General features: G+C 35.9%; 1 protein-coding gene across 2 annotated transcripts; it reads left to right on the top strand.

Annotated features, from left to right (window-relative positions):
* Positions 1 to 1,518: 1,518 nt before the first annotated feature.
* Positions 1,519 to 21,706, top strand: LOC133863070 (probable protein phosphatase 2C 60). Of its 2 annotated transcripts, XM_062299054.1 has the most exons (11): positions 1,519 to 1,676; positions 2,811 to 2,933; positions 4,501 to 4,564; positions 6,627 to 6,735; positions 10,677 to 10,830; positions 12,334 to 12,459; positions 16,110 to 16,233; positions 16,335 to 16,411; positions 16,860 to 16,912; positions 21,032 to 21,086; positions 21,175 to 21,706. In XM_062299054.1, the coding sequence occupies exons 2-11, from the start codon at positions 2,817 to 2,819 to the stop codon at positions 21,382 to 21,384; spliced, it is 1,089 nt and encodes a 362-aa protein (XP_062155038.1). In that variant the 5' UTR covers positions 1,519 to 1,676; positions 2,811 to 2,816; the 3' UTR covers positions 21,385 to 21,706. The 2 variants fall into 2 exon arrangements, with proteins under 2 accessions (XP_062155038.1, XP_062155039.1); XM_062299055.1 differs by lacking the exons at positions 21,032 to 21,086; positions 21,175 to 21,706 and having other exon boundaries at positions 1,519 to 1,674; positions 16,860 to 16,916.
* Positions 21,707 to 23,678: the final 1,972 nt, after the last annotated feature.

Raw genomic sequence — 23,678 nt, 5'->3', positions numbered from 1 at the left:
ATTTGTAAAGTAGTGGAGTTATTAAGTGGGACCCACGTGGAAAAAAAATACTATAATGAAAAAAAATATATATATAGAGTTAAGAAAAGATAATCGGATGTATAGTGCATTTTAAAACTCATTAGCTAAACTAGATAAAATGGATTTTGATTAACTATTCTAGATTGAAAAATACATAAGTCATTGTAAGTGTTCTAAGGGAATGTGTGTAAAGTAGTGGAGTTATCAAGCGGGACCCACGTGGAAAAAAAATATTATAATGAAAATAATTAATGAAAAATAATATAGAGTTAAGAATAGATAATCGGATGTATAGTGCATTTTAAAACTCATTAGTTAAACTAAATAAAATGGATGGATTTTGATTAGCTGTTTTAGATTGATTAGCTATTCTAGATTAAAAAATACATAAGCCATTGAAAGTGCTCTTAAAAGATTAAAAAGTAATTCCAGTACTTATAAAATTGTGTTAAACAAAAAGTTTGTCTATTCAGTTAAAATGTTAATTTTTTTTATTTTTTTTTTCAACTTTTTTACTCCAGAAAGGCCAAAATGTACTTTTAAAAAACAGCTTAAAAAGCCCCCCCCCCCTCCCCCCCTTTTTTTTTTCACTCAAAATGTGCCTAACAGTGTACTGGCAGCAAAATCAACAACTGAGTTGCAATTGTGAAGGCGTAGCTTAGATTCATTTTACAGTGATATTAGCTTTATCCTCTTTGAAAAACTTTAGTTTTGAGTCAAGTTTATGTGAAGGACCAAATCGTCCAAACTCTAATCGTTGTTGTCCTGTAGTAGAAGAGATAAGTTTTGGATGATGTATTGGGTTGAGAAAAGAGTAATTCTATTCGGTAAATTTTTATATTATTATTATATAATTAGATCTCGTAATAGTAATAATTAGCACTTAATATATTTATGTTTTACAAGTTTTGTTGTAAAATTTAATTTTTATTACGACATCATCCGGTTATGTTTCTATTGTACTCGTTGAAAAATATACGTGTCGGAGCTTCCTGAATTCATGGCCATTATATTTGGGGCGTTGAGATAAAGCATCAAATCTAATATTAGAAACCATGACAAATCTAGATTATCATGGCCATTGTATTTATACTCTCTCTTTGTATGAATTGTACGTAATTCGTTTATAAAATGAATAATGTGACTATTTTTTAATTTGTAATTTTTTTTTTTCGAAATTAATATAATTCTTAAAATTATTATTGAATTTAAAAAGAATAGCAATTAGATTTTCATCTAATCGTAATTTAAAAAAAAAATACAAAAAAGATAAAAAAAAAAAAAAAAAAAAAAAAAAAATCCTCAGCAATCTAGGCTTTTCACTTTTTGTTTATATAATATATTATTTTATTATTATATGTAGGACAGGGGACGGATGAGTGTCCCCTGCCTATCATTTCCCCTTCACAAAATACAGGGGGCGTGCTAATTCAGTCGCTCGGACTCGAAGGGAAAGTCAACAAAAAGAAGTTGCGCACGTGCATGGCGCGTGCCCAGGCCCCCGCCCCTGGATTTTTACTCGAAAGTTGAAAGTCCAAAGCGGAAAACTACCATTTCCAACAAAAAGGAAGCAAATGATCAAAAGGCCAGCGGTTCTCTATTTTTCACTCGCTTCTCTGAAATCAGTGTACGGACGCTGAGCCTGCAGAGAGAGTGTGTGTCGCAAACCCTAGAGGCCTTTAATTCATTTATTTTTGTTTTAATTTCGTGATTCAATTTAACTCTACTCTTATGGAAATTGAGCTGAATTACTTTGCTCATTGATCGACGGAACTTTTTTCTTTCAAATTTTAATTGTTTATTTTTGGTTAGACGGTCTGTTTGGTGGCCGAGAAAACGTAGGAAGATCGAACAGAAATTTAGAATTATCAATTTCTATACTCTTGGATTAGTAAGGCTGTAGTGATTGGTTATGGCACTTACCATTTTCTGATTTGTAATTGCTCTATTTCTTTTTTGTTTTGTGATTGAAAGAATTTATGCGGAAGTATATTGGTTAGATGGTGTGATTGATTTGGTGTAGTGAGGGGAAACCTCTTGTAAGGAAATGTTGACATTTCTTCATTTGTTTCTTTTGTTACATAAAAAATCACCTGAAAATCTCCTCTGTGGTATAGCACTTGTGTATGCATATGAATGTAAGCACGGTACGTGTATAATGCGATTGTGTTGGTGATTCTTGTCGTTGATGGTACTCTTATGCTTTCGCTTAGAAATTGATCTGAATTACTTTGCTGTTTGATCGGCAGAAATTTCTTCTTTTTAAATTTTAATTGTTTATTTTTGGTTAGATGGTCTGTTTGGTTGCTGAGAAAACGTAGGAAAATCAAACAGAAATCAAGAATTTTCAATATCTAAACTCTTGGATTAGCAAGGGTGTAGTGATTGTTTATGGAAATTTCCATTTCTCTGATTTGTAATTGCTCTTTTTTATTTTTTGGTGATTGAAAGAATTTATTTGGAATTATATTGATCAGATGGTGTGATTGATTTGGTGTAGTGAGGGAAACCTCTTATAAGGAAATGTGTCATTTGTTCATCTATTTCTTTGGTTGCATAAAAAATCACCTGAAAATCTCCTCTGTCGTATAGCGCTTGTGTATACATATGTATATATGCATGGTACATCTGTGCTTATATATTTATTTATTTATACGTGTATAATGTGCTTGTGTTGATGGTGATCCTTGTTGTTGATGGTACTCTTATGCTTTCGCTTAGAAATGGGAATATATCTCAGCTATGTTGTGCAATAGTTTCTGTTTTTGATGGTATTAGTACTGTTCCAGATAGAAATGGGGATATATCTCAGTGCCCCCAAAACTGAAAAAGTATCAGAAGATGGTGAGAATGACAGACTTAGATATGGGTTGTCATCAATGCAAGGGTGGCGTGCAACCATGGAAGATGCTGTGAGTAGTCTGTGTATTCTTATTGTTTCAAATTGTTTTGGTTTCACACGTTTGCATTTTGTATCCTCAGAATTTTCTGTCAATATGTAATCATTATGCCCACTGCTTCTTATTATAGCATTGGTTGGCATTTTCTTTCTTGGGTTAATTGAACTTGGACCTGGACACCCCTAACCCTTTTATCACTTGAGTGAAATCGGTTTTAGATTCTTAATTTACTAACTAGTGTTCAATATCTTCTTGGTATGACTTTTCATTCGCCTGGATTGAGAAATGTTATAAATAACTATTTGTAGCATATACCTGATTGGATTTGATGACAATACGTGGAAGTGAAAAGATAATCTGATCATGAACCAAAATCAGTGTATGTATTGAATGACAGTGTATTATGACTAAGAGCATGTCTAAATGACCGAACAAAGCAATAATGCTCTTACAATATGTGGAAGTGAAAAGATAATGTGATCATGAACCAAAATCAGTTGACGTATTGAATGACAGTGTATCATGACTAAGAGCATGTCTACTTATCAAAAAAAAAAAAAAAAAAATTGACTAAGAGCATGTCTAAAAGACTGAACAAAGTAATAATGCTCTTACACAATAGAATTATTTTAACATATTGCCATTGTGTTTATGTTGAGAAACCTAACTAAACTATCAAAGAGTGAAACTCCTATAAAGAACTATAACTCTGTACAATAAGCAGCATTATCCATGGAGAACTTGCCAATTAAGATTCACATGGAGGTATTCTATTTTAGGTCCTTTTTTTTCTTTTTCTTTTTCTTTTTTTTTCTTTTTTTTACTTTGACCCCTAAAAAAGTTCAATGCAGTTGGGCCTGTCAAGTTAAATTCATAATTTCGCCCCTGCTTCACTCTCTCTATGTGTATCTTACTTCTGTTTAGTTAATAAAGCTTAATCTTACCCATTAAAAATAACTGAAAAATCATATTAAAACATTGCATTGAACACTAACAGTTCAAATTTTTTGAAAATAATGGAAGAAACGAGTAAAAAGAATAGGAATTAGGTTTGTATTCCTACTTATATGTAATTTGATGTGCCATGATTGTAAATATATCCTTTGCCCTTGGCTGTAAGAAGGTGGGTTGGTATTGTGTAGGTCTTAAGTTGAAATCTAATCAAGCCAAGAAGGAAATAACGAAACATATTATATCTTTCTGAATGGGCCTCATGGAAACACATTGAATACTTTCTTAAATGTCATTAATTTTGTTCGGATTCCAGGGACTCAGTAAACTTGCCGAAATCGACTGTATAATTTGCCAAAACAGGACAAAAATGTTAATTTTGGAATTTCTAATGCATGGAAAATAACAAAAAATGGTTTCTTTTGTATGATGAACATCCAAATGTTCAGATGACTCATGTATTTTGCCCCGAGATGGCTTATCTTCAAAAGGTATCATGCTACATGGATAAGAGAGATATGGTTGTCGTTTGAATTGGTCTATTTGCTGGACATGTAATCTTCATGATCATCTGTAGATTATGCTATCTTGCTGATTGTATGCTAAATTTACTGTCTTTTTGTTACAGCATGCAGCTTATCCAGATTTGGACAGTTCCACCTCTTTCTTTGGTGTTTATGACGGCCATGGGGGTAAGAGTTTGACTTTTATAATTTTTTTTTCTTTGTTTTTCATATTTTCTTCCTATTCTATCTGACACATCTTCCAACTGAACTTGTTTTTTGAATTGAAATTGCTGTTCCTTGTTGGCTGCTGTTTGCATCTTTCTGAAATTAGATCTCGTTGCAACTTGGTTTACAAGAGTTTTTTAGTTATTTGATCCTTTCAAACTGTCTTTTCACACAACATGCGCAACCCATCTTTAAGAGAGGCTGAATCTAAATCAACATATAACATTTTTTAAGCACACCAATGCTAAGGCTGGGTTAACAATGCAAATTTCACTTTTTTTATTTATTTATTTTTACACAAGATGCACATCCCCACCTTTAAGAGTGGTTGGTCAATTTTGACGTTTAGATTGTAATATCTGGTGACCTTTGTGTTATCTCTGTGTATTTTCTGTTGTTATATAATAAGTTTATTATTGATAAAAGATAAGGGCAATTTTTTGTTTCTCTCCCAGAATTGAAGATAAATTGGGAAAAGGATTCAAACTGGTAGTTAGCTTAGATTCTTTTCTTGTTAGTCATCTGGATCTAAACCTTGCTCCTACCTGTTTCTAGTCACTGTATCTTGAAGGCAATTACCTCTTTCCAGTTACCTTTTTTTCTACATAAGCCTATAAAGTTCATCATGGAACCCTGATGAGAAGTAGATTACTATAAATGTTGTAATTGTACTCTTTAGTCATAGGGCTGTAGGCATCAAAATGGAACTCTTAAATCATCTTGTTTTGGGTTTGACAGTTGCGTGCTTCTTGTGCATGTTTGCATAAAATATTTGCAAACATGCACAAGAAGCTAAGAAACATCTTCAGTAATTACTCACTTGTCTATAACCCTTTTTAGATATTTGAATGCAAGAGCCTGAGATTTGGTACAATGCCATGTTTTGGATGTCTTCGTAGTGCTTTCTGGGCTTCAATATCAAATCTTAGTATGCCATATGTCACTTTTAGTCAAATGGGCATATATAGAAAGATGTGGCCAGCATGTATTTCTATATGTTGCCCAAGGTTGATCTGGCTAAATGTCCAAATTTCTGGAAAATATTTGCATATCTATTCGAGTTGTGTAGTTATCAACCTTCTCTTAGTTACTAAACTTTCCTATGTTCCTCTTTTTATGTCTCTCTGTTTGCGTGTCTGTCTATCACCTCCCTCTCTCTCTCTCTCTCTCTCTCTCTCTCTCTTCGGGAGGAAGGAAGGAAGGTTACAAATTAGTTCTTCACTCTTCCTTTATTTCTTTTCTCATTAGGTTGATAATTTCTGGCCTTTGATGTACTAAGGGAACCTTTCTGTGTGTGTTTGGGGTTAGGGTTTGGAGAATGATCTATAGTCTAGGATTTTGGTAGAAATGATTAGTGTTTGTAGAGTGAACTATGGTTTGAAAGAGTGAATTTTGATGGATGAAAGAAGGTAGAAACTAGGAAAGCAACTTGGGAGAATTTTCTAGCAGCAGTAAAAGGTTATGCTTTTAAGGTTGTTTAAAGGGACTATTTGCGATTAGAAGATTGTAAACTTTTAGGTTTATAAGGTTCCAAAGCGTATAGGATAAAGGATTTGATTTGGGGTTGTAAAAGGAGAAGGAAAAGAGAAAAAGTTCATGGTTGTTCAGGGGTTGAGTAGTACCAGTGCAAAGTGAAGAAGAAGAAGAAAAAGAAGATTACATGCTGGCAATCTTGCCTCAACACTCCAAACTCAATGTTCCTTTACTTTCTAAGAGTACAATGAAGCATATTAGGACTCCTAACTCTCAGGACTTACAGAAGATTGCAGGTCTTTTGTACAAAAAACAAAATGTCCATAACTCATAACTTAGTTATTCAAATTAAAAGCAATTTAAACTTGATCGTAAAAATCATATTAGGCCAATCTCAAACCGATGTTGTACATAAGCTCCACACAAGAAAAGCTTTAAAATGTCCAAATTGAAAATTGCAGCAACCTACTTATAAAAAAGAAAATTGCAGCAACCTGTCTTTTCTTCCATGGATGCATCAGTTGTTCATAGTGACATCCATTTATTTCAGGTAAAGTAGTTTCTAAGTTCTGTGCCAAGTATCTTCATCAACAGATGCTCAAGCATGAAGCGCATGTTGCTGGTGATTTAGGCTCTTCTGTACAGAAAGCTTTTCTAAGGTAACTTCATTTCTAGTGCTCATTTTTTTTTTGACAAATAATGTCATATCATTAAAAAGCACAGATGAGCGCAACCCTAGTACACAGGAAGTATACAAAAGTGCCTCTAAAAAGAGGAAACAGAAGAGCAAGAAATTAAAAACTCTGCAAACATAACACGACTCAAGCTATGATGAGCTGAGACCCATACAAATAAACTATTAAGCACGTTTTGACGCAACTCCAACACCATCATTTTTACATCTTCAACATGCCGAGCATTCTTCTCATGTCAAAGACCCCACATGACACATAAGGGAACTTGCTTCCAAATTTGCATAACTTGACCACGACCCAACGAATTGCCCCAACTACTCAACAAATCCAGCACCCGTCGCGGCATGACCCACTCCACCCCAATCAAACTATAAAAAAAGCTTTATATATCCCGTGGAACATCACAGTGAAGTAAGAGGTGGTCAATGGATTCCTCACTCTTCTTGCACATACAACACCACTCAACCACCACTATATGACGCCTACGCAGATTGTCATGCATCAAGATCTTTCCTAAGACTGCTGTCCACACAAAAAATGACACCCGCAATGGAGCCTTAACATGCCAAATACTCTTCCAAGAAAAAGAAAAAACCTCTTGACTACCTAAGGCTTTATAGAATGACTTCACTTCAAAATGCCCCCTCTTAGAGAGACTCCAAACTAACCTGTCAATCGCTCCATGCAGAATCCGATGAGAATACAATCGCTCACATAAGGAAAGGACCATCTCCACCTTCCAATCTTGTGCGAGTCGCGCAAAGACAACATTCCAATGTGCAACTCCATCTAGCACATACAAATTATCTACCACCCAGGAGTCTTTAAATTGAGCAATATTGAACAAAACTGGATAACAAATATTCAGCGGCCTATCTCCACACCAAAGATCATACCAAAACCGTACATTATACCCATCCCCACCTCCAAGGGCACAAACTTATAAAAATTATCGCACCCCCTTCGAATATATTTCCAGACACTCGCACCATAAGACCCCACAACCTCTGATGAACACCATCCACCCCTCAAACTCCCATACTTAACTTCAATCACCAATCACCATAAAGCCTCCTGCTCCTTAGTAAATCTCCACAACCACTTCCCTAATAAAGCTCGATTAAATTAAATCAAATTTCGAACTCCCAAACCACCTTCCTTAATTGGAGTACAAATTGTGTGCCAGTTTACTAAATGAAATTTTACCTCATCCCCAATGCCATTCTATAAGAAATCCCGTTGTAGTCTCTAACCCACGCTCACAGGAATGGGGAACAAAGACAAATAATACGTTGAAATGTTGGAGAGAGTACTTTTAATTAGAGTCAACCGACCGCCCTTAAACAAATATAATTTCTTCCAACTAGCTAATCGACGTTCCACTTTCTCAATGACTCCATTCCAAATAGAAGTAGCTTTAAAGGACGCTCCCAATGGCAAACTCAAATAAGTCATCGATAGAGACGCAACTCGACACCCAAGGATATGAGCCAAATTATCAACATTTTCCACATTTTCCACCTCGCCTATGGGAACAAGTTCTGATTTTCCTAAATTGATCCCCAACCCTGATGCGGCCTCAAAACACAAGAAAATACACCGCAAATTTCGAACATGTTTTGCCTGCGCACCACCAAAAATTAAAGTGTCATCCGCAAACAATAGATGATTCACCACTAATTCTTCATTATCCCTGGATCCCACGGAAAACCTGTCAATAATCCCTGGTTCATCGTCGCATTCAACATTCAGCTTAACTCCTCCATAACCACCACAAACAATAAAGGAGAAAGCGGACCCCCCTGCCTTAGTCCATGAGAATTCGTAAAAAAACCAGATGGAGTGCCATTCACCAAGATAGAAAATCTTATCGTAGATATACAAAATTCTATTCAATCCCTCCACTTCTCCCCAAAACCATATCGTTGAAGCATGTAAAGCAAGAAATCCCAATTAACATGATCATAAGCTTTCACCAAGTCCAATTTGCACAACAATCCAGCCTCCCTCGACCTAATTCGACAATCCAAACATTCATTAGCTATGATAACTGAATCCAAAATTTGCCGACCTCCAATGAAAGCATTCTGAGAATTGGAAATAATCTTGCCCAATATTGATTTTAAACCTGTTAGCAAGTACCTTGGAAATGAGTTTATAGACCCTTCCCACTGGACTAATCGGCCTGAAATCCTTTACATCTACAACTTTTGTCTTCTTTGGAATTAGAGAAACATATGTTGCGTTAAAACTCTTCTCAAACTGGCGTCGATTATGGAATTTTGAAAACACAGCCATAATATCTTGTTTCAAAACATCCCAACACTTTTGGCAAAAAGCTATTGTGAACCCATCCAGTCCCGACACTTTATCAGCATTCAAGTTTAGCACCACCTCCCACACCTCCTATTCCTCAAACTCTCGTTCTAACCAAATACCTTCCTCCGCATCAATGATGAAAAAGAAAGCCCATCCACCTTGGGCCTCCAAGTACTTTGCTCGGTGTACAGTTTGTTATAATAGTGTATTATATGCTCCTTTATCTCTAAGGAATTATTAGACATAGCCCTATTTATCCTCAAAGATTCCATGTGATTGTATCTACGATGCGAATTGGCCATCCTATGAAAGAATTTCGTATTATTGTCCCCTTCCTTTAGCCACAAAGCACGAGATTTCTGTTTCCAATTTACCTCCTAAAAAAAAGTGTATTTTCCAACTCCTTAGTCATATCTGTCTTCCTCATCCGTTCCTCCTCCACTAATCCCCGACCCTCATCAATACAATCCAAATCACGAATACCCTCCAATAACTTAATTTTCTTCCCCACATCACCGAACACCTTCTCATTCCATTCTTCAAATTCACCTTTAAGGCTTTCAACTTGTTTGCCAAAACATAACTAGGCAGGCCATGAAACTCATAAGACGCCCACCAAAGGTTTACTTGTTCCACAAAACCTTCAAATTTCAGTCACATGTTTTCAAATTTAAAATATCTGCTCCCTTCTCTATGCGTCCCACAATCCAATAGTATAAGAAAATGATTTGATAAAATTCTAGGCAGTTGCCTCTGTGTCACCTCAGGGAAATGTTCTTCCCACTCTGGAGATAATAGGAATCTATCAATTTTATACCGTACTTGATCTTCCTGACTATTGGACCAAGTAAACTGACCTCCTTGGAGAGGTAGATCCACCAATCTCTGCACAAAAATGAACTCCGAAAACTCCTCCATAGCTGCAGAAAATCAAGAATCATCCGATCTCTCACTAGGAAACCTAACCACATTTAAATCTCCCCCAAAGCACCATGGCATCTTACACCAGTTCAATTTATTTTTATTGGCAGATGCCTCTAACGTAATCATAGACCAAGCACAGGGTAGCAGGGAAAGTTTCTTTTTTACCTATAAGGTGTTATGAACAGCTCAGGAATCTGGAGCCCGGCTCTTTCTATTACTACATCGTTTAAATAGCTTCAATGCTCATAAATATATCATCATCAGCCATTGTTCTTTGATTGTTCAATATATATATATATATATATATATATATCGAGTAATGCTATATACCACACTACTATCTCACTATGTAATTTTTTTTTTTTTGCTTTTAACAATGGCTGATCTAAGGGTAGATTGACAATGCCTCGTCAGTGTAGTGGAATAGTAGTGGAGTATATAGCATTATTCTATTATTTTCCATTGGACATATATTTTTGAGCTAATAAAATATTTAAGCAGCATCCTTAATATGAAAAAGACTAATCAAATATGAGGAAAGGAAAAGTATTATAGATCTTAGCGCCATGGTCATGTTCCATGCAATGATAATTTTTATGCTTATGGGTTTCTCTGGTGAATATTTGCTCACTCTTTTATTTCCATGCTTCCGATTAATGCAGAATGGATGAGATGATGTGTGGACAAAGAGGATGGAGAGAATTAGCGAGATTGGGGGATAAAATGGACAAGTTCTCTGGTATGATAGAAGGGTTGATATGGTCTCCTAAGGGTAGTGAAGTCAATGACCATGTTGATGATTGGCCTTATGAAGAGGTAATAATAACAAATCGGTTTTTTCTTCTTTTTTATTTTTTTTGCATGTAATGCTCATACTACTTACCAAAAAAAATTAAAAAATTGAAGCGCTGGCACAGTAATTCTGCCTTTTGCTTTACCGATCACTACCATCGCATATGCATTTCAGAAATGTTCAGATATCTGAATAGCATTTCGCCTTTTATTAAAGTCATGTTCCTTTGAAACCCTGTGTGGCTATGGCTATGAGCTTTAATGCCCATGACTGTTACATTTGTCACAGGCTCTTTTATGTGTTTATGAATTGAAGCTAGGATATTTTCCCAAATTCTTTTTTATTCTTATTTGAAATATTGGGCGTACATACTTGCATAATAAGTCACATGTGCCTATTTAAAGTTTATCGCATGGTTCATTGGATAAAAAACCTTATTTGGTCGTATTTGTGAACCGTAATGCAAATCTATTTCTAACTTTGATGTAAGGTAGGTTTTTAGAAATGGAAGTTTTGACGTAAGTTTTTCTGGTGCTTGACTTTATGTATTGGTAATATGAAAAATGTATTATCTTCTTGGTTGAGCCATATGTGATATGTCTGTTTTTTATTTTTTTATTTTTATTTATTGTTTATTTTTATTTTTGGTGTTGGTATGAATATTTTAGTCATATATTCAAGCTTCTGAACGTCAAAAGTTTTTGAGGAAGTTAAAATATGCTTGAAGATAACAGTATACTAGTTGGAAAGCATAATTCAACAAGAAATATACAGATTACTGCTTCTAAAACATTTATGAGTGTTGAAGTTACTGGCTGAAGTTGTAAATGTTTTTCTCTTTTGCCAACATGCAAAATAACTCTGGTTGATTGTTTAAATGAATATCCTTTTCTTCCCTTTGTTGTTAATATTTCAATCTACACTCAAGTACAACAGTAAGCATCTTGTATTTGTCAAATAAAAATTGTTGATGGTTTTGACATATTGGTTAAGATACTTGACTTTTAATGAATAAGGTTTTTGGTCATGTTTGGATAGTCCAGTAGCAATTAGTTTAGCTGAAAAAAAATAGTAATAAGCTTAGGTTCAGTGCTGTCTAGTTTCAGTTTCATGCTCGTTGGCTAATATTTGCAACAGTTAGTTAGAGCCTTTGGTTTGAAAGGAATGGCAGCTCGTGTGTCACTGAAGAGCTTCTGGTGCGTAAGTTGAAGAGATTATTGCATGCGTTTTTTAATCATTTTCTGTTTCTTGTGGATCCCTCTATCAACTATTGTTTTCATATATTTGCCTGATAATTCACAAATGAGAAGAGGGAAAAAAAAATAAAAAAATAAATAAAGAAAAAAGAAAAAAAGAAATAAAAGGAAGAAGAAGAAGAAGAAGAACAATGATAGAGATTTATTATCAAACATGAAGATCCAATGGGAATGGGTGCATTGATGAGCCCCCCCCCCCCCCAATTGCAATATTTATAAAAATGTTGTAAAGGCTCATTATCTGCTATGGCTGTTTATGTTGCAAACTAGGGGCCCCACTCTGATTTTCATGGACCAAATTCTGGAAGCACAGCTTGTGTGGCAATTATCCGAAACAATAAACTTGTTGTTGCAAATGCTGGTGATTCTCGCTGTGTAATATCCAAGAAGGGTCAGGTATTGTCCCCTCCTTTGGAGTAGTTGCAAAATATTTTACAGCTTGATTCTGTGTAGGAGGTTCTTTTTCAAGGCTGCGTCATGCTCTTCAATTTATGAACTGAAATTACCAGGATAGTCAGAGACCAGGGTAGTCAGTTTTTACATACTTTTATTGGTTTTCTGAACCCATATGGAAATGCTAAGACATTTAGGTGCCTGTCCTCCATATTTTAATATGACTATTGAACTATTTTCGTTCTTTCAAGATATGTACTTGATTTATTATTGAAGGGATGGTAAGGTCTAATTCATTGGAACCTTCAAAGTGCATGAAGCATGGGACATATGGCATGGAGGAGGTGGTAAGATATGCATTCAACACACCTGTTGTTCAACAAGTACCCATCAAAGAATGTGATGCAATCAAATAGTAAAAGAACAAAGAAAAAGGGATATGGGCTACTTCGAGGGGGCCGTGACCTCCAAGACACTAAAAATGTTCTTAGATTTGATAATAATTCAGCATGATCTTTATTCATTAGGGTTTACACTTAAATAGAAGACGGTTAGGTCATAAGACAACCATTAGGTCTAGCCATTGTTACATCATACAGGAAAACTAACTAGGAAAGAACAAACTAATGGAAATCTATTCTTTATTGGCTAGAACATTTAGGAAAAGAAAATATGGAGATACTACTCCTTATTCATTGCCGGCTTGGGGGCTACGGTACTGCCATGTAAGCCTTAGAATTCTGACCATATCATCCCTCTCCCCTAACAACTTCCTTAAGGAAGAACTCAGGAAATTGAGCCTTGATCATGTCTTCTTCTTCCCACGTAGCTTCTGCCGATGAAAGGCCTTGCCAATGGATCAACAATTCTGGTTTCTTGTTCTTGATCTGAGTCTCCAATACTGCTTGTGGTGTGGGAGTTATTCTGCCGTCTTCTAGCACTTCCAGAAGATGCGGGCAGGCAACATGCTTGCTGCCTAGGTACCTTTTCAGCAAGCTAATGTGAAAGACTGGATGGATGCGGTGATCGTGGCTGCGTGGTGGGGGCAGCTCCCTGGTTTTTGCAAAAATCATGACATGCCCTTCCAACATTTGCTCCATCCCTTCTTCCCTCTCCTTCCCATTTTGTTTCAGCGCCCCATTGATGTTTTCGGCTCCTTCTGGATAGAGAGACAGGAACTCTCTTGAGCTGCCGGTCCCATTCTTTATTCCATGTATTACTACGGTCTCCATATTCCACAAACTGCATCTCCAGCATCTCAAAATCCCAGCATATGGGCCCCAAAATCCGTAACCATTGAGTGCCAAGCACAACTTCACAACCTTCCAATTGCAGAATATAGAAGTCTACTGTAAAAATCCTGCTTTGCAATTCTACTGGAACACATTTACCTGGACTGCGTATCTTTTCCCCTGAGCTAATGACCACGTCCATCCCTCCCTCCTCGGCAGGTTGTAACTTTAACACGCGGGCAAGGGATAAACTTATGAAATTATGAGTGCTGCCCGAATCAATGAGTACTAGAAAAATTGATTGCCCAATCCTCCCATAAGTCTTCATGGTTTCTGTTGGGTCCTTACTGGTAATTGCATGCCAGGAAATCTCCGGGGTGTCCTCCTCTTCATCTTGTGTTATCCCGTCCCCATCTTCATCTTCTCTCAAGTATGCTTCAATCATGAACAGCTTCTTGCAACGATGCCTAGGACCATACTTCTCATTGCACTTGAAACATAGACCCTTCTCTTGCCTCTCCTTAAGTTCCTCCAGTGTTAACCTCTTGATGGGAAGAGGTGGCTGACCTGTGGTGCTCCGGGGGGTTAAGGGTGGTCTCTGTGTCTCTAAAGGAACGTTTTTTCCAAGAGCCATGTTACGGGCCTTATAGACTCTTGCTAGGCCGATGGTTGAAGTGAGAGTAAGGGGTCGTCCAGCAGTGACGTCCGCCTTGATTTCCTCCTTTAGGCCGCTTACAAAACAGCTAACTTGCTAATTCTGGGATAAAGTTCCTATCTTTGAAAGTAGGGACTCGAACTTGACTTGGTAATCCCTTATACTTCCTTCTTGTTGCAGTTTGGTTAACTCTCCAAAGGGGTCATAGAATTGGGTAGGCCCAAAACGAGCAAATACTCCTTTGAACTCTGGCCTGCCTATCTCCCTTCCTTCTCGTAGCAGTATTTGGAACCAAAGTTGGGCTTCTCCTTCTAGATGGAAAGAAGCCAAAGTAGCCTTGTCCTCTTTTTTGGTTCCTTGGAACCTGAAAAATTGCTCGGCCCTACAAACCCAGCTGGTCACATCTTCTTCCCCATTGAATCGGGGGAAGTCAAGCTTGACATGGCAGTGGCCGAAGGTGTGAGACCTTTCTCCCACCTAGGAATCTTCTCCCTCTCCAGCATGTTGTCTCCCCTGCAAATTCTCCCCATCTTCATGTCGGTTCCTGCCTTGGGTGGACAGCATCTTGAAGACTTAGGTAATCCGGGCCATGAGCTACTGGTGTACCTCGGTTAAGGAGTGCACCGACTGCTTTAAGCTGCCCATACGTCCTTCCATGATTTGCTTCTGGCTTCTCTGCGTGACTGAACGTGTAGCCAGCCTTGCTTCGACTAAAAAATCCTGGTAGGCCTTACTCTTGTTGCGGGAACGTCCTATGGTGACTGTCTTAAATTTTCTCAATTTTTTTTTTTTGGTTTCTTTTGAGGGAAACCGGGCCTCTAGGTTTAACAATTTCTTGTTAAAGAGAGGAACCCTGGCTTTGATACCACTTGATGCAATCAAATAGTAAAAGAACAAAGGAAAAAGGATATGGGCTATTTCGAGGGAGCCGTGACCTCTAAGACGCCAAAAAGTTATAGATTTGATAATAATGCAGCTTGATCTTTATTTATTAGGGTTTACACTTAAATAGAAGACGACTAGGTTGTAAGACATAATCATTAGGTCTAGCCATCGTTACATCATGTAGGAAAACTAACTAGGAAAGAACAAACTAATGGAAATCTATTCCTTATTAGCTAGAACATTTGGGGAAAGAAAATATGGAGATACTACTTATTCATTGCCAGCTTGGGGGATACGGTACTGCCACGTAATCCCTAGGATACTGACCGCGTCAGAATGTCGAACTAATGGAGGGACATTGTGTCTTTTTTTACAAGTTCTGTTACATGCACACATGTGGGGAATCCCTTGTTGCGAACAAACAAACATAACCACTATGCTTAGGCCTGGGAGCATTCTTTCATGCATATCCATGCAAGACACAATTAGGTGCATTGAGGTTCTGAGGTGGTGGTCCTTGAAATCTCTCCAATTGGTGGGACACAGACATAGACGGCAATATGCTGTGCATATATTTTATATGCCTCAATGCATTCTTGCATATCATTTTGCCCAGGGTATCGAAGGCAAATTGGACACAAATGATTTCGACATATCCCGGAGTTTAGGGGATTCTGACATCTACATACTCACTGCCCCCTGCCCCTAACTATGCGTTACTTTTGCATGAGAGTCCATGTAATGTATGGTAAAATTATCATTCAAAGGATATATATTTTTTTTTTTTTGTGCGCGCGTGCATGGAACCCTTTCTACTGGGGATTGTGTAATCTTTAGCAAGATTTGCTTGTGCGTTGCTTTATGAAAGTTTTCATATGCAGGCATATAATTTGTCTATAGATCACAAACCTAACCTTGAGATTGAGAAAGAAAGGATTCTGAAAGCTGGTGGTTTTATCCAATATGGTCGAGTCAATGGAAGTCTGAACTTGGCAAGAGCTATCGGTACACATATTTTCTTTATTTTAATCCCAATTCTAAATGAAAAAAGTGATTATTTTTACCTTTTATGCCTATTTCTTGTGTAAAAATTGTGATGGTTGCAGGAGATGTGGAATTCAAGCAGAACAAAGTTTTGCCAGCTGAAAAGCAGATTATTACTGCCTATCCAGACATAACAACTGTATGTAGCATATGGACTTGTGTAGTTTCTGCATGGATTGGGGTTATGATCTGTGGAATTATATTTTGAAGGATAAAATGCTTAGTTGTACTTTCTTGTGTATTTTTTCTTTTCCCTTTTGTTTGTCTCTTGTATTCTCCCAAGCAGTAGGGTACATTCTTTCCATTATGTCTTGAATGATTTTTGTTACTTTAAAGAAAAGCAAAAAAAGAAAGGAAAGTTTTTTTATGATTGTAGTCATATTATTTAGATGCATATGCTATTGTTAGTTTATATCTTCCATTACTTTGGAAGAAAGTGTTGAAAAATTTTGTTTTTCTGAAAATATCCTACTGCTTATTGCTTACTACCTAGTTTTGGTGACATCATGATTAGTGATTATGTTCTCTCACTTATGAGATTCTTCTTTTCAAGCTCTACTTGGATTTCTTGTTTCTCTTTGAATTAGGTTGAGGTTTGCGATGATGATGAGTTTCTTGTCCTAGCTTGTGATGGGATTTGGTAAGTTAGTTTCCATATTAAATTATAATTGACTTTCCTTTTAAGAAATTGGTTCAATTATTGATGTGGTTCTTCTTTCCAAGTATTCTGTCACTTCTGAATTTACTCTAAATGCTATAGGGGGGTAATACTAAAAAATCATGTGTTGTTTTGAACTCTAAGGGGGGACTCCGAATCTAAAATTGTGTGAATCCGGGGAAAATGTAAATGATCTTTTGTTTATGATGATCACTAGGCTTTAGGTGTCTGGCACTGCCTTTACTGCTTTTGTTGGTAATGCTTTCAAAATCCTAAAGGCACATCCATTGCAAAAAGGCAACAGATTATGTTGTGATATCTGCTTCTTCGATGGCATATGCAGGAATCAGTTTTGATAATTTCTCATTCATTGTCTTTTAACTTTTTATGTTGTGATTAATTATAATTTGGTTCCTTATTTTAGCTGCTAAAAATTCAATTGGGCCTTTATTATTCTTGTTTTCCAATTTTTGTTGAAAGATTGGTATTGGCAATTTGGCATATAATGTGAATCAGTATGTTCACCTGGGAACTTTGTAGTGGTGAAGGGCTCCATTGTTGTCAACAAACAACATAAGGGTAATTGGAAAACATTTCTGCATGTACTTAGGGATTCACTAGAATTCATCTCCTCTTTAGAAGCCTATATATGAAAGGAATCTACGGGAATGTACAATGTTCACATGGTTTAGCAAGTATGAGTGCTGCAGGCATTCCATATTTGTATCCCCAGTTATGAACGTAGGGGGGGGGGGGGGGGGAAAGGAAATTTGATGAGAGTCCTTCCAACTCCCAAACTGATAAATTTAGGAACTTTCTTCTATTTCTCTCAGCCTTTCAGAGATTCAGCTTGATACTTGAGTCAAATTTGAATTTATATAGTTCTATTAGTTTAACCCTAAATGGAATAGCGTGCTCTTTTCACAAGATTTTCTGCCACTTCTCAGTTACTTTCAAATATACTAAACTTTCATCAAACTATACTTATCGAATAAATTATTGTATGGGGAGGAGTAGGGAGAGGGAAAAGCAACTAAAGGGGCTAGGTACAACCTTAGGTTCTGGGTGGTGAGGTTTGGTAAAGGGAAGAGGGAGTGAGGGAGTGAGGGGAGGTGAGTTAAGGAAAGAAGTATATAACTTTTAGATCATCCAAAACAACCGTTTAAAACACACATACACATAACAACCATGTCATCAACTGGTTTCAGTTTGGTGTAGATCACCAAATGCAAGTTATCTCTGCACCGATGATGGTGTTCACAAGAATTATAGAACTTCCATGCAATATTGCCTTCAGCCCTTAGCAAACCTATTATCCTTTCTTCTTTCCTTACCTGGTTATTGTCAGTCACTGCATGCTCATTTTTTATTGTTCCTAGCATGTTGCTTTTTGTTATTCATCTCTGTCCTTTATGTGCTTTAATTTTCAATTTTTAGTTGAGGGTTGTTATCGAATCTTTGATGCATTTTTATGATATAGATAGAAGTTTGTGATTTTCCTCTAAATTAGTTTATATTCAGACAACTACTAGTCAGTTTTAAAGTTGAAAGCTAAAATAAAAGACAGGTTTTTTTATACTTTTTTTTTTCCAATTTTTTCCTTTTTAATATTGAGATCATTAATGAAATTTACATTTGCTTCTGCTTGATATATATATATATATATATATATATATATATATATATATATATATATATATATATATATATATATATATTCTTTTTCTTTTTGTCTTCCGTTTTGAAACTTATTTGATGTATGAACATGTTCCTGAAAATGTGATGTTGACTTTTTGGGAAACATGTGAAGAAAGAGAAAGCAGTATCATGTAGTATCCCATGAGGATTACAATCCTGGATTTGATAGAATGCTTTTCTTTTTTATTTTTTAGAAGAATAATATTAGTGGCTGGTAGGTTTTGGCTGGGGAGATTGTTGTGTGGGATCAGAGTGAGCAACGAGGTTTGGGTTGGGGAGGATGGAGACTCCCCTCATCCTTTGGGTGTTTGTCCTCCCAGTAAGGGGATTGGGTGTTGGATGGCGATGGGGATGAGGATCCTTCCTTCGCGATTTCGAATGCCTTTGAAGAGGATTTTCATCGGGTAGCAAAGGTTGCATGTCTAAAGACCAAAGGTAGGAGGGAGATGTTGAATCTGAAAAGCTCCATTAACTATGGCAATGCTAGCGTGTCCTCTCGACGAAGGAAAGGCAAGGCTCACGTGTTGTAGTGTTGAGTGCTCCTATGGGTTTTGGTATTGAGGGCTTTAGGTTTGTTGGTTTTCTTTTTTGGGGCTAATTTGATTGTTTTTATATATACTTCATGTGTACTTAGGAAAAGCTTCATTAACTACGGCGATGCAAGCGCGTCCTTTCGGCGAAGAAAAGGCGAGGCTCACGTGCTGTAGCGTTGAGTATTCCTTGTGGGTTTCGGTTTTGAGGGCTTTAGGTCCATGCGGGTTTGTTGGGTTTCTTTTTGTGGGCTAGTTTGATTGTTCCTATGTATACTTTCTGTATACTTATGAGCGCCTTAAGCTTTTTTAATAAAACATTTCTTACTTATATATATATATATATATAGGTTTTTTTAAAAAAATAAAATAAAAATAAAAAATAAAAGAAAGAGAAGGTTTGACTGTATTTGCGAATCCTACTTGGATTAAGATAGTTTGTTGTACTTGATGCTAATGATGCAGGTCCAACTTTGTTAAAATCTGTTGAAAGGGGAAAAAATCTGTATTAAGTTGTAGAAAGTTCAATTTTTTACTTGAAAACTTGTAATTGATAAGATGTCAGAATATGTTATTATTATAGGTTTGTCGTGTTTTAGTTCTTTCATGTTGGTCATTTTACCATGTGATTTAAATGCAATATAATTGGATGTTTGGTAAATTAAAATGTTGGTTTGGTTGTAGGAATTAAAAATTCTGTACAAGTTGTAGAGAAGTTCAATTTTTATTTAAAAAATTGAAATTGATAAGATGCCAGAATATATTAGTATTATAGGTTTGCCTTGTTTTAGTTCTTTCGTGTTGGTCATTTTACCATGTGATATAAATGCAATATAATTGGATGTTTGGTAAATTATGATTTTGGTTTGGTTGTAGGAATATTTTGAATAGAGAAAGTTTTATGCTAATAATATAATTGAAAGTTGATGGAAGTGGTTTATTGGAACCATGGAGGATCTGATTGGAAAAACTAAAAACCCAGGAGCATCAACTCAATCAACCCACATTGTAAGGGGTGTAGGTGCATTTTAACCATGTTATTATCTTATGATACATAATACATTTTAGGATGTGGTTCTTTTCTTTTTTAAACCATTTAGATACGTATTTTATTGGTGTATCTTGAATGTCAGTGTATTTTATGATATTTAACTTGGATCTTATGATACATACATAATAATAACAATGCCTAAATATCTGTCCATACACTCAATACGTTTGATTTTATTATTTTCTTTTTATTTCTTTTTTTAAAGAAGTTTACATTAATTCTCAACAGCCTGGGGTACCAGGGGGCGTCTTACGCTTTTAATGATATTTTGATTACTTACCAAAAAAAAAAAAAAAGTTTACATAATTCCTTTTAAGACCCTTTTCTAGTAAAACTATTATAATTAGAGGTAAAGTGTATTGTTATTAGTTGTATGTAACTTTTCTAAAACTAATATCTTCTTTAATTATTCTATTAGAATCTCTGAAATGGAGAAAATATGAGATATCATGCAACACCCACATAAAATTTTCATTTTAAGTAATGGAGGATAAATAGTATAGAGGAAAAAGAGCATGAAATTGAAAATCAGGTGAAGTTATTATTTCAATCAATATTATGATACTATCATCTAAATGAAATACCAGTTAACACTAGTTCTTGATGATGTTTGTCTTTGACAGAAAGAATTTAAAAACTGAAATGTTCTCGATTTTTTATTTTAAAAATATTTGTAATTTAGAGAAAAGAAATAAATCCGAAGATGACTTTAGGGAAGAAAAAAAAAAAAAATTATTCTTATCAAGCATTTGGATTTGGAATTTCAGTTAGTTCTCTGTTGTGCTAGTTTGACGAAATGCCTGATTCTCTCTCTTGCCCCAGGGATTGCATGTCAAGCCAAGAACTAGTGGATTTTGTACGGGGACAGTTGAAGACTGTAAGTTTTTTTTTTACTCTTCTGAGATTTTACTGAAATTCTCTGCATAGAAGAAGGAAGTTACACAGATTTGGGTCAAATTATGCAGGAAAGTAAACTTTCAGTCATTTGCGAGAGAGTGTTCGAGAGGTGTTTGGCACCATCTGCTGGCGGCGAGGGATGTGACAACATGACCATGATTTTGGTTCAGTTAAAGAGGCCTGTTGATGCTTCTTCCGCTGGGGAGCAGCCTTTGTCTCCTTCTCCTCCTGATCAACCATCTGAGTCTCGGACTGGTACAAGTTCAGTGAAGACATAATCGAATTAAGGTAGCTCTAGCTCTTTACACTTCCCAACATGGCTACACGTTTTCTTGCAAGTCGAAGCTCTGCAGAGCACAAGAATTATGGATTCCAACTCATTTAGAAAGAAAGTGAATTATCATGGCATGGCCGTAAATGTTTACTGGTTCAGCCATTTGAGTTCTGTATATGTTGCTGATGTCGCTACATTTTAAGAGACTCCCTTCTAACTTTGTCCAGGATCAAGCACAACAATTGGCTGTTATTATACGACTAAGAACAGCATCAAATTTACAGTTTTTCAGTCTTGCCACTGTACGTGGAATCAGGCAATGAATATAGAGACCGGCCAGTAAGAAAGCTCTGTAATCTAGTGTGCTTGTTCTCGTTCACACCTCTCCACTAGAGTAGACAAAAATTTATTTTGGACCTAGACAACTAATTTAGGATGTTAGATAATTTTAAAAACTTCTTTTCTTCTTTTTTTTTTTTTTTTTTCTTTTTTTTCTCAATATATATATATACACACACACCTCCTTCAAACTATCACTCAATTGACAATATTCTCTCAAACTTTCAATTTGGACAATGTACTCCAAAACTATCAAAACATTGTCAATGTTTTCTAAATGACGAAAAGACCCTTAATAAAATTAAAAAATAGTAATTTGAAACTAAAAAAAGTTAAAAAAAAAAAAAAAAAAAAATACATCAAAACCAAGGTGGCCAAATTTAAAAATTAAAAGAGTTCTGTATTTTTTATTTTTTTTAAAAAAAATTAAAATCTTGGTTTTTTCTATATAGAAATTAAAAAAAAAAATCGTTTTTTAATATTTTTAATTAATAATAATAATTTATTTATTTTGTTGAATTTATAGGAGTATTTTTGTTTTATTAAAAAAATTGTAAAAAATATTTTTGTCTTTTTGTTAGCTTTTGGAGAGACTTTGACAATGTTTTGGCAGTTTAGGGAGATATTGTCTCAATTGAAAATTTGGGAGAAATATCGTCAATTGAATGGTATTTTAATGGGGTATGTGAACTTTTCTTAAATAAATAAATGAGGTTTATTCATTATTTTTCTTGTTGACAAATTATTTCGTAAATTTTGACTAAAAGTCAAAAAAAAAAAAAAAAAAAAAAAAATCAGTAATTGAGAATAACTCCGCCATTGTGAGAATGGGAGATAGGAGATTCATTGAATGCTAGAAACCGAACCCTAAATAATAAGAAACAAGGTTGATATATTAATTGGCTAAGCCATTGATTACATGTTAAGTTGGAGAGTGAAACCCATTGATGCTATGTATAACTTCTGCAGATAAATTTAGAGACTTTGAGTAACATTGTTAAAATGAGTTGCACTACTCTCCTGAATGTGCAAGACTGATCAGCAAGAGAAAGAATGCCATTGGCACAATGTGGTCACCAATGTTCTCGAAAACATAAGATTAAGGGCAAGGAACATGAAAATTAATAAAGTTGCTCCCAAACTCTTCCATCTTTTCTATCTCTTAGTTTTCTAGTGAGACAAGCTCCTCTCTTCTTCACAAGGGATTCCCTCTCCCATGTGAGAGCCACCTCCACCTCTCCCCTAGTGTTTGTAGAGAGGAAAGAGCTTTGTCTCTCCCCTCCCCCCTATGAACATTTTTTCTCCTCTCCCCTCTTTGTTTCTACAAGCCAGATCTACAACTCCTTCAGCATCTTGGCCAAGATGCCTCACCATCGTTTTCACCATCCTCTTCTCCGCCTTTTTCTGACCCACCATCTTTGAACGTGCACCTCATGCGCCACCCTCCCCACCGCGTGGGTCTCACGCACCATCCCGCTATACATTCACCCATCAAAGCTGTTGATCCATGACCTTTTTGTTTTTTTTTTTTTTTTTTTCTGTCGCTTCTTAACCCTTCGGTTGCAGGTGCCTCTTTTTGCTATGGAGTAAGCAAGTACCGGTGTCTTGTGTGTATCATCTGTCGGACACCCCTTCAGTTTGACACCGGAATGAAGCTTCTGCTCAATGGTTCCAGAGCAATTGAACTCAATGTTGCCTCCCCTACAAAGGCCTCCAAGTCTTCTTGTAACTGCAATCGGCGTCATCCCACGTTAGGTCCCTTATGGACCGCTTCAAAACAGCCATTCTTGGCCACCCTCTTCTTGGCGTTTAATCCAAGAAACATTTTGTTAGGGAAATAACTTGATAAAGAAGATGAATAAAAAACAAACATTGAAATTGTTAGGAAAATATTATGTGAGAAAGAATAAGAACTAGAATTAGAAACAAAAAGTTGGCTTTGAGGTGCATAAAATTGCT

Source organism: Alnus glutinosa, chromosome 3 (assembly GCF_958979055.1).
Source record: "Alnus glutinosa chromosome 3, dhAlnGlut1.1, whole genome shotgun sequence".
Taxonomy (NCBI): domain Eukaryota; kingdom Viridiplantae; phylum Streptophyta; class Magnoliopsida; order Fagales; family Betulaceae; genus Alnus; species Alnus glutinosa.
The sequence above is the reverse complement of the archived record's forward strand: the minus strand, read 5'-3'. Positions and strand labels throughout refer to the sequence as shown.